Genomic DNA, 11,574 nt, shown 5'->3' with positions numbered 1-11,574 from the left:
GAGCGCCGTGTAAACGTCGTCATTGTGTGTCATTGTAGAATCCTATATCCTCTGAAGTGAGGAACACAAAAAAGAACCCTCTTCCCGTGCCCTCTCCTCGATAGGTAACATTTGCATTGAATCAATCGGTAACACAGAATTGAATAGCCTTTTTTTGCTCGTTACGTTCCCACATGTCAACTTTTCAGTCCTCGCACTCCTCTTGTAATTGGAGTTGACGCTTGACGCAGAAGAACTTATCAGTGGTCTCGACAAAGTCTCGACCTCGACCCTCGACAAATTGATAGGCGATAGGTGGGAGTGAGAGAATCGATTGTTTAATTGTATAATTACTGTAAGACCATAAATATAAGAAACCGGCCTTCTTATTATACTAGTTTTGACGTCCTGGTATGTGTACACGACACGACACAATTTTGTTCATTCATTTTTACCACTGTAACTCAATGTATTTTATTTTGTTCGTCGCACTTTTGGTAACAAACGTAACAAATGGGACAGTGTAACAATATTAATAAAATTTAGATAACAATTTCTTACAACAGGATATGATCAACAACATGTGCAGAGATGTCGTTGCGGTCTTTTTCGCCGATAAAGAAGATTTGAGAACATAAGTTCTCAACTTTTTTGACTACACGCCATGTGGGTCGTGTGAGTGTGAGAGTGCTATACGTATATATATACCTGGTACTGCGTCGATAGTCAACAAAGTTGAGAACCTTTGTCGTCAAATCTTTTTTATCGACGAAAACGATCGTGACGACATCTCTGTATAGCATTCGAACTAGATCCTTACGCTAGGCTAGGTTCTAGAGTCCTAGTGTTTTTTTCGGACAAAACCTCCACCCTACCGTCGCCAAAACCTTAACGGTCGTGTCGGGTATCGGACAGTTATCACAGTATTTGCTTTTCATAGAGAGTTGGGAAAGTATAGAAGGCAAAGAGGATAAAAGAGAATCTTTGTTATAAAGTCTCAAGTCGTAATTTCCCGTGTCACGAAATTGATCCGTCTGTTCGATATTATGAAGTTTTTCTCGAACACTTTCGCTCTCTTTCCGCTGCAACATTCGTTTCGTAACCAATAAATATAGTAATAATGTTACATAGGCTCTCGAACGTAAATTCTACCAGACGTATGTACTGAATTCGTGTGTGCCGTCGGCAAGTTTGTGCTGATGAAACGAATATATTGTTTCATAGTTCATTTCGTTGCTTTCGTCTTCGACATACATTTATCGCTAAATTCACAAAATACATTGTAATTCATACATATTCTCATAATAGAGTATAACCAGTGAAATAAAAGCAAATCGCATAAAAAACACATTGTCTCGTGTTATTTAACTATCTATGATGAATCGAGTGTCTACCGTGGATTTTTACGTGATAAACTAGATGGCCCATTAAAAATGATCTAAGACTATAAAGGTTTTGTTTGAATTTGCGTTCGTGTTCTATTTTCTTTTTGTTACGACGAAATCGTTTTGTACTCATGATATCATCAGGACATACATTTCCGTCTGCATTCCTCTGTGTCGAGTCTTCAGCTTTGAATACTCCACAAATTGCAGGTTAGTTTATATTTTTCTGGTTGAACTGTGCTTTTTTTCATTTCATAGCTTTCAATTTCATGTACTTGTTATTCGTATTTCGTCGTGAGTTATTACAGAAAGCCGCCGCCTTACAGTTTTTCGTAGAGGCTCCACTTTTTTTTTGTCAGTTTCATGGTGAGATTTTTATATTAAATCGTATGTGACTAATTGTATTTGTCCTTCAATTTTTCTCGACAATTATTATTAAAAAGTATTTTTTTGTATTTTTATTGTGAACTACGTTATTCATCAATATTTAAGTGTGTAATATTATTTTGTCTATTCCGTTAACTCTATGTTTGAATCAGAAAAAAAGAAATAAAAGAAAGTTCAAATCTTCGGAGTCGCATTATTAGTTTTTAAAAACTTTTCATGAAAATTTTCTTGTTGGTGAGTTTTTAAATCTTGATAATTTATTACTTCGATTGATAATTATTATTTCGTGTTTTCAATTAATGTAGATTTTCAGTCTTTGCAAATTGATTGCTGCAGTTTTGTTATTCATCTTTTTTTCAGAAGTAATTGTGTTATGTCAATATGATGTACCAAAAAAAGCGTACCCAGTATAATCCAGTTCTTTCTTTTATTTCTTTATCCATTGCTGTTTATTCATTGAATAGTTTAAGGTGATCTATCACTTGCGTGGTGCTTGCGTGAGTACGAGATAGATAGCTGCAAAATGGTTACACGTTTTACTCGGACATCCTTGATTTTTTGAGAAAAATAAAAGTTACACCTTGTTCTCTAATAAAATGAGAATAGCGTGTAACTCATATTTTCTTTCAAATATCAACCTACTCGGAATAAAACGTGCAGCAGGATTTTTACCGACTGAACAACTGATAAGATCACCTTAAGGGAGGAGGAAAAAAATTGGGCTTGAAATAATATCAATGAAAGTTGATTACTTTCTTTCGAAGCAAATGCTGATGGTTTACTTTTTATCGTATATCCGAATTTGCAGAAAATGTTGAAATAATAGAGAAGAAAAAATTGAGAATTTCAAGATCCATTATCGTGTAGAAAAACTGTTATACGATATATATGTACTTGTGATATCGATACATTTTGCAGGTTAGCCCGATGTATGCCCTGGGTGAAAAGGACCAGCGCAAGGCAGATACTCGAATATCACAAAGGATCCAATGAAAACTTAGTTATTACATTATCGGATTACGAGACCGGATTTGTATTCAAAGCCATGAAGAATAAAAGTTCCACCGAGCGATTAATGCGGTAAACATCAAATTTGGGCTTGAATTCTGCAGTAAAAACATGTGGAAGACTCGTAAAGAAATTTCCAAACCAGTGATTGGCCAAAATGAGAGACATAAGATTTCAGATAATGGCACTCCAGAAAAAAATTCAACGAGCGATTTATTGAGTATTTGCAGACCATTATCCATCTATTTAACTCGATTACCAGATGCATTGGTAAACAAAAATGTGGAGGTCACAAAAGAGCCACAGGTCAGAAGAAAGAGATACTCGCGTTGGAGATTCGGTACCTATACTAAAAAAAAATCAAAGATCAAGAAGCAAAAAAATGAAGCGGAGAAACACCCACAAGTACTCCAGTCGTCAGAGGTTACCGAAAACGAAAGTAACTCGAGTAGGTTGGTATCGTCCGAAAGATCCTCGACAGGCTTCGATACTACAAAAGTATTAACGGCAGGAGCTATACCATCCGATGTTGAAGGATCAACGGTACAAGAAAACGGAATTGTGGACACCCGAGTGTGTCTTGAGGAAACGGCTGAGTCTTTGACTCATGAAAAAAAATTATCGGAAGCTCAGGATGACTGTACATCAAGCATCGTTGGGTTTAATGTAGCACCTCTAAGCTCTGATACATGTTCAAATTTTGAAGAAAGTACACATGCGTTACAAATCGACGAGCAATGCGCCGACGGAACGGTAATCGTATCACTCGCAACGGAAGATGACAGGACTTGGTTGGCCGATAAAAATTCCACTGAGATTAGTACATCGGACGAGCATAAAAGTCTATCACCTGTGAAACCGGCGAGGAAGAGAAAAAACTCTTCGTTATCCGAGAGCAGCGAACCACCACGAGTTTTACAGCTCCCAAAGAAACCCAGGCCTTTGTCCTTGGCTTCTGAGACTTCTGTATCGTCGTCGGAAGAGCAAAAGGCGACAAGCATAAACGGAATCACCGTTACAAGTCCAGAGCAGCCAGTTTTGCCGACTAATCCGAAAACGCCTGGATCGACTTCACAGGAGCAGCAGCGTCAAGAATCGAAAAAAAATCAGTTAATGAACAAAGTTGTAGTCGTTGTGAACAGACTCGACACTTCTCGTATTCCACTGGCGGAAAAATGGAAGAATCGAGTGGATTTTTCTCGGTTGGATGAAGTGACTTCGAGTTCGAAAGAAAGTCTTTCTGCCTCAACTTTGTCGATAAATCAGTTAAAAAATGAAAATGAAAATGAGCATGAAGCGACGCTAATTGACCACGGATCGAAAGAAATGAAAGAATACTCGCCGGCTCTAATGGACCATCAGTCATTTGGTATTTATGGAAATAATGGCATAGTAATGTGCGACAGTAACGAGGATGACTCTGAAGAAGACGATAACGAGATAATCGAATTTCTCGCGGCACGACGAAGAAGAAGGTCCTCAATCGCAAGTACGCATTCCGCATACACAACTGACGATGAGCCGAATGAAAACCTCGAGTTGTCACGGTCAAGTTCGAAATCACGACATGCGAAGACACCTGATCCTCAGACGTCCGATGCGAAAGGACGAAGAAGAGGACGACTGCGGCATCGAAACAAAAGCTTTGATACAATGTCCGAAACTTCTCGCGATCGCCCAAAATTCAGAAGAATACAATCGGAAAGTCCCGTATTGCGAAAATCGAGAAGAGCTCGTAGATCCCGTTACGCAAATAACAAATCACCTCCGTTAACCCGGAGTAGATCGCGGGCTGCCCTCGATAACGTATATAACGACGACTCGATGAATTCCAGCGACGTGTCCTATCCAAATAGTAAGCGTAAACGATGTCATCGGCTACCCTCCTACTCGAGTGATTATTCGCATGCAGCGCTGGAAGCGGATGAGCTGGTCGATGAAAGCCTCGACGAGAGTCTAGCCGTGGTTGATAACACTGAAAACGTCCACGACGTTGTTGAGAAAGAGTATATTGAGGATAGCAACGAAGCACCCGGGTTGTCGGCTGCTAACGATTCTAATTTCACTTTGGTCGATACCGTGCAATTGGATCAAGATAATGACGTGGAAAATTGTATTGCGCGAAAAAAATTGGCTACCATGAAAAATGCTATGGTGGTATTGACGCGGCTGGAAGATTTGATCAATCAATGTTCCGATGCTGAGACGGAATTCAACCGAGCGCGTAATTATGATTTTTCAAGCAATTTTTCAACGCACGAGAATTACAGTGACGAAGCTTATGAGGTTGACGAGACTTCTCGTGGCAGCGTTGATCCTCTTCGAATAGACTCGAATAGTTCGGTCATCGAATCTTCTGTCCGTAAACAGTTTATGGCCAATGAAGTTGCGGAATATGCGCCGGAAAGTGAGGATCCGCGAGAAAACGGGCTCGGTCCTCGCAATCCTGAACAATCCGACCAAACTCAAAGTAGTTTCAGAGTCTCTCCTGAATCATGGGTACGATCGGGACCCAATTCAATCTCGATTGGGAAGAATGGAGTTGTGCGAGATATGTCCGAATCAGACGATGAAAGACGATTAATAGTTGACGAGTCAATATCTAGCGAAAGAACGGATTCAAATGTTGAGTCGATGTTAGCTGTTGATGACGGTGAGAATACGAAAACGGGAACGATACCGATCTCGTCGGAGGGCGTTCCGATCGGTGCGAATGGTGGTAAAAACGATCGGACGCTGAAGGATTCCACTGAGCCTGGCGAGCTCTGCAACGATAAGGAACATCGGGCCGACAACGCTCACGATAAATGCCAAAACGTTTCACCGAGCCGTAAGTGCAATCGAACCTTGAGAAACTCGGTGCAGTTGGAGCAGCACAAAACGTCAAGCGCATTCTGCAGTTCCGGTTTTCCTTGCAATTTTTGTCAAATCAATTTCAAAACGTTGATCGAATTATCGAAGCACCGAACTGACTGCGCCGAGGAGAACTTCCAGAGACGAAATTCCCACGATACGAAAGCGGACGATGAGACTTCCATCGGACCTAAAACTTCTGCGACTGTTAATAATTCCGAAGCCACGCGTTCCAAAGGAAAAAAACCGAAACAGACGAATCCGAAAAATCCACCGAAGAAAAATCGCAACAGGCCGCGGTGTCGATCGGACAATTTGACTTGCAACGTATGCTCCATGAAATTTGATACCAAAACAGATCTGTCGGAACATTTGTACAAACACAGCCCGGAAGAACTTCAAGAGGCTTTCAGGGCTGCGAAAGCTGAAGCAATGCTGGACAGTCAGGCGGAACAAGCTGCGAAACGAAAAAAGATAATCACAAACAAGAGCAGTGATAATTCTACGGACAATCAAGCGAGTAACATCATTAATAACAACGCTCCGACACAGAATTTTGGTGAAAATGACACGCGACTTATCGTGTCCGGTGTCAGGGTTGGGTCATCGATCGCGTTTAATAAAGATTCATTGACACCGAGACTCGCAACAGTTTGTTTATGTCACAGGGACACAGATCTAACGTCCATGGATATGACCGATCTTCAAATAGAAATGGTTTTACTTTGTAAATATTGTCCTGTTATATTTCGACGACGCGAATGCCTCGAGGTTCATTACCGAACGAGCAACATCTGTTCCGTCAATCGAACGAGAGAAAGGTGCCCGAGTTTTTTCTGTGCCAATTGTCAAATAACTCTCAACAGCTGGGCAGATATGCGTCAACACTTGGAGATACACGCTCACCAAAATTCGGAAAGAACCATTCGATTCGTCTGCAATATTTGTCGAGTTGTATTTGTTGGATTTGGCGTGTTATTCTACAACCATTGGACCAGTCATTCCAAAGATCCAATGTTCGTTGCGGGTCGTTACAATTTTCCCAAATTTTCGGTTCAGGCAACAACTGGAACGGAAAAGTTGCCGATCGGAGCACGATCCGAAGAGAATTATATATTCGTTGCTGAGCATGTATGCGCCACTTGCAAAAGACCATTCTCAACGCGGCGTGATCTCGAAACGCATCAACAGAGCGTGTCCTGTACGAAATCGCCGTCGGTCCTAGCCTCAAAAAATGTCAACACCGCGCGCGCTGAACGTCCCGTTAAAATTAATCGGATCCCCAAACGGAACGAGCGCTCTGTCGTTTCGACTACTTTGACAGTGCCGAGTGCCGACAAGGACAAAAATGAGCTTACGAAAAAGCGTTTGTATTGTGACGTTTGTCGTCTGGAGTTTATCAGTGAACACTGGCTGAACGTTCACAGTAAGAACATTCACAACGATCAGTTCACCTTTGTACCAACGACTGTATACGGTACGCCATTGCCATTGCCGTTCAAATGCAACAAGTGTTCCGCCTTCACGGCTTCGGTCAGCGCAATCAAGAAGCATTGGGAGACCGATGTACTTCATGACCGTAACTCGGCATTGTTGAAAAAGAAAAGACCCTCTACTTCGGCAAAGTCTTCGAAATCTGCACGTGTAACATCGTCTTTGAGAGCGGCTTCGGATTCTCAAAATACTTGCGTTGACGATACGAATAACGCAACGCCGACTGACAAGAGTAAAACATCCAAAGAGCCAGTGATTATTACTATAGATCATACTGATAACGAAAGCACCTCTTGCGCTATCGAACATATTCCGACCCACAATGAGAAATCAGCTCTTTCAGTACCATCTGCCATTACGAACACGGATACTATCCAAGTCTCGAATAGTGATGAATGCCCGGTGGCGGTTGATCCTTTGGTAACCGATCTGCCATCGGCGAGCAATCTAAACGAGATACAGAAAGCAGCTAAAAAACGAGCTTTGGAAGATCCTTGTGTCAACGTTTTGCTCTCTGAAGCGTCTGGTACTAATGTGTCTGCATCGTTGATTGTCGGAAATACCATGGAAAAGCCGAAGGAAAACTCGGCCAACGGCGTGACCGAATCGTATCGAATATTGATGTCCGACCAACCATCCCCGGGAAATTTAAAAATGATTTTGACCAGAACGAGTTCGACCGATTCGGCGGGAGGATCTGGACATGCTCGACCAACGGGATTATTCGTTGAAGACGATAATCACTCTGATTCAACGATATCCGCTGACCACTTGGTTCACGGAGAAGAATCTTCGACGGTGTTGTCGGTTCGATCCTCCATCGAAGCGAGAGATGATTCAACGAAAACACCGTCTCCCGAAGACGACGCGGATAAGCAATGTACCTTGGTAGAATTAACACAATCGACCGACGGGGAAGGAAACGATCCAACGGGGGGAACTCTCACTCGAATCTCCGATTCAACGGCACGCGTCAACTCTAACGAAAAACCTACGCCGTTAATTTTGACACGATCAATCGTCGCAGAAGCTAATAATAGAACGGAAAATAATGGAAATCGTCCTGGAAGCGCAACGAATATCTGCATCGTACCGGAAGTAATTGATATACTCGATGACGGGGAAGATTGTGGAAACGGGCAGGAGCCACCGAGTCAAAACTCTGTCGTGATCCTAACGCCGCCGAGTCACGCCGAGTCGTTAATTAATAAGAATAAAATTTTGCACAGTTTACTGGAAAGTGAAACATCTAATACGGATCTAATACGGGCCAAGGATCCTACAGCGATAATGATCGACTTTCCAGAATTTCGTTTCGTTGAAGACACACAGAAAACGATCGGGGGGAATTCTTCAAGCTCGGACAATAGCTCGAATCCAATGGTCAGTAAATCCGGTTCGCCTGGTCGATCGAAATTTAATAAAGGAGCTTTGAAGCTGTGCGGCATGTCGTTTGAAGAAGCTAGATGGAATTATTTACAATCGACGGTACAAAAAAAACAAGGCTTTCTGCGAGTCAAAGATTTGTCAGAGTTGCAGGCTGTAAAAAATTATACGTGCGGTATTTGCAACAGCTCTTTCGAATCGGAAAAATCGCTGGAAGAGCATCGTCGATTGCCATCGACGTGCGGTAATTTCATTCAGGCCAGGAACGTTCATCAATACTCTCGTGGCATTTCGGCAGCTCTTGTACTGCCGGATCCTTCGGAACGGCCGAAAACTCCCGAAACTAATGTTGCCGCCGCATCACCGCTGGACCCAATGCACAACAATACGATATCATCGGTGAGACGCGCTTCTGCACCGCAACCACCTGTCTATCCTCTGCAAGAAATTTCCGCTCTAGTTCCTGCTCAAAGGATTCAAGTAATCAGCCAGCTGCCAACTATAGCCCTGCATGATAAGTCCCTGGGTTCTTGGACATCGATCGTTGATACTACACCCGTGTTAAGTACCAATTTCAATCCAGTGAATGAAAATCAACCGCTGCTTCAGCAGCAGCCACAGCAGCAACAACAGCAACAACAACAACAACAGCAGCAGCAGCCACAGCAGCAACAACAACAACAGTTGAATATGATGTCCGGTGGTACGATCATTGTGAAGGATTCTAATCAGGGGCTTCCTGAAAATCGTAACTCGTCATTGGGCTATCATGCTCTACCTCGAATTATTAGTTTACCGACAGCTCCAAAAAGCAATCATCAACTCGCGACTGCTCCGCAGCTCGTCCCTTCCAGTAATTCTCTTCCAAAGTTCACAGGGAGAAATGCTCCCATAGTGATCCATCAGCCGAACAAACGAAACAAATATCTTTGTAGCATATGCCATACTTTCGAATGCACGAGTTTGGAGGCTATTAAGGAACATCTGAATGGGCACTATAATGACTGGACTAATTCGACAACGGCTCAAGACTCGACGCAGCCGGCAGCATCGGCTGCCAGACTTTCCGGCGGTGCATCATCCGACACCGTTCCATTATCTTGTACGGATATGAGAGAACGGAACCAACCGATTCTCCCGAAACCCTTAACTTCGAGCAATTGGACCGCTAATAACACACCACAAGGATCTGTCTTCGTCGCTCCGATTTCGAACGCATCGAATAACAGTCGATCGTTTGTTCGTCAGACTCCTTTCGACACGAATAATCTCGCCTCGAACCCTCCCTACAGCGCTCAACTCGTTTTTCGCTGTAGAATATGCAAATCCGCGGTGTACAAAAGTTATTCATCGTTGCGAAATCATGCGTTACTCGTACACGCCATTACAGATTTTAATTCGCTCGTTCAAGAAAAAATCTCACAAAATAGTTATCTTTGTACTCAGTGTCCGTACTCCAGGGCACTCTTCGATACCTCGGAAGAATTTCGCGAGCACGTTGACACTATCCATACTCACTCTTGTCCATCCTGTCAACGTGTTTTTTCAAACTTTCTCACCCTCAGACATCATCTGGAACAATGTCGAGTTTCCACATCCAGCAACCGTAATGCTTATGGCAACAATTGTTGAATATCCGTGCGACTTTGACTTACATGAATTAAACTTACGACCAACTATAAAATTGTAGAAATTAAAAAATAAGTCGGATAATACGATATCAATTGTTACGTTAATCGATGGATGAAATAAAATTGTCCCAACAAGTTGAGACTATCGCTATTATTTTTCACAATTGAACAATTGACGAATGAAACGAATATTTTTTATGCATCGATTGACCCGACGAATCTTTTAACTTTTAAAGAACGGGTCTGGTCGAAATATCGACCACTAGTTTGGTCGGGCATTCCACTTGAAAAATTCATCGATATTATGCTCTAATTTCGTGTAAAATAAAGCTCTATTTCAACGTAAAAATACCTGTCCTCGAAAGGTTAATAAATATTCCGCATCATAAACATACCTTTGAAACGGCAAACCGCAAATTGTTTCGCGGATCGATTTCTTGATTTTGTTTTACTTTTAGACTTCACACTTGATCTCCCGACAGTAAAGAATATTCGTAGATTGTTTGGTTGCTCATTCTGACCCAAAATATCAGTAAATAGGTTTACTGGATTAGTTCATAAAATTCACGTGTTTTTTATTTTCCGGAGCGACAATACTCGTTGTGCGACGAAATCATTTTTGTTTTACCTAGGAACCCTAGGAACCCTAGGAACACGTGCGTGATATTGTCGCCATTAGAACCGTGAATTCACATACCAGCCTTATAATTATGTAATATTAACGAGCTATATGTTTTTCGCGTATCCGAGCTAATGTCGCAGTAACGAGACCAATGGAAAAAGACATTCCAAAAAAAAAAAAAATTACTACACCGGAACGCATCTAGCAAACCAAAGGACAAACTTTTGTGTAAAAAAATGTAAACATAACGTTGCATGATGATGGATTATATTGGTCATTGATCGACTTTGACGAACTTGCTGATTAATTTTCGTTTTTTTCTCACCAAAAACTCTACGTTACGTGAGCGATCATTGTTCATTTTTCAATATTTATTTATCGCTAGAGTAACGAGTGAAACCGTTTTTTCTTCATAATTCGATTCATAATTCTTCATAAGTCGATTGCACGCTTAGAGCATTGCCAACTTTAGACAGGTAACAATCGATTTTTTTTTTAATTTTTACATTTAAGACTATCGGACTTAATTCCGCTGTACTAAATCTCGATTCGAATGTCCTATGCAGGAAAATTCCGTAACACCGCTGTTTATGCATATTTGAATTTGATAATTGGATTCTAACATACGCATTTACATCCACGGGTTCTGAGATTACGAGAGCGTGGGCCAATAAGTATTAGACTGGCTGGAACGGTTGACCGACTTAGTAAAATAGAGACAATGCGGCGGCAAGCGTTACTTTTGTATAATCAAACGAAGCCTACGAATAAAAATATATTTTACTGTATTCGAACGTGTGTTTGTCATTTTTTTCCTTATTGCAACATC

The 11,574-nt window shown here is 41.7% G+C and overlaps 1 protein-coding gene across 2 annotated transcripts; it reads left to right on the top strand.

The window, feature by feature from the left end:
- The first annotated feature begins 850 nt into the window (after positions 1-850).
- LOC122417564 (uncharacterized) lies at positions 851-11,533 on the top strand. Of its 2 annotated transcripts, none has more exons than XM_043431135.1 (2): positions 851-1,136; positions 2,670-11,533. In XM_043431135.1, the coding sequence occupies exon 2, from the start codon at positions 2,871-2,873 to the stop codon at positions 10,122-10,124; it is 7,254 nt and encodes a 2,417-aa protein (XP_043287070.1). In that variant the 5' UTR covers positions 851-1,136; positions 2,670-2,870; the 3' UTR covers positions 10,125-11,533. The 2 variants fall into 2 exon arrangements, with proteins under 2 accessions (XP_043287070.1, XP_043287069.1); XM_043431134.1 differs by having other exon boundaries at positions 851-1,574.
- The last annotated feature ends 41 nt before the right edge of the window (positions 11,534-11,574 follow it).

This window comes from Venturia canescens, chromosome 10, assembly GCF_019457755.1.
Source record: "Venturia canescens isolate UGA chromosome 10, ASM1945775v1, whole genome shotgun sequence".
NCBI lineage: Eukaryota > Metazoa > Arthropoda > Insecta > Hymenoptera > Ichneumonidae > Venturia > Venturia canescens.
The sequence above is the reverse complement of the archived record's forward strand: the minus strand, read 5'-3'. Positions and strand labels throughout refer to the sequence as shown.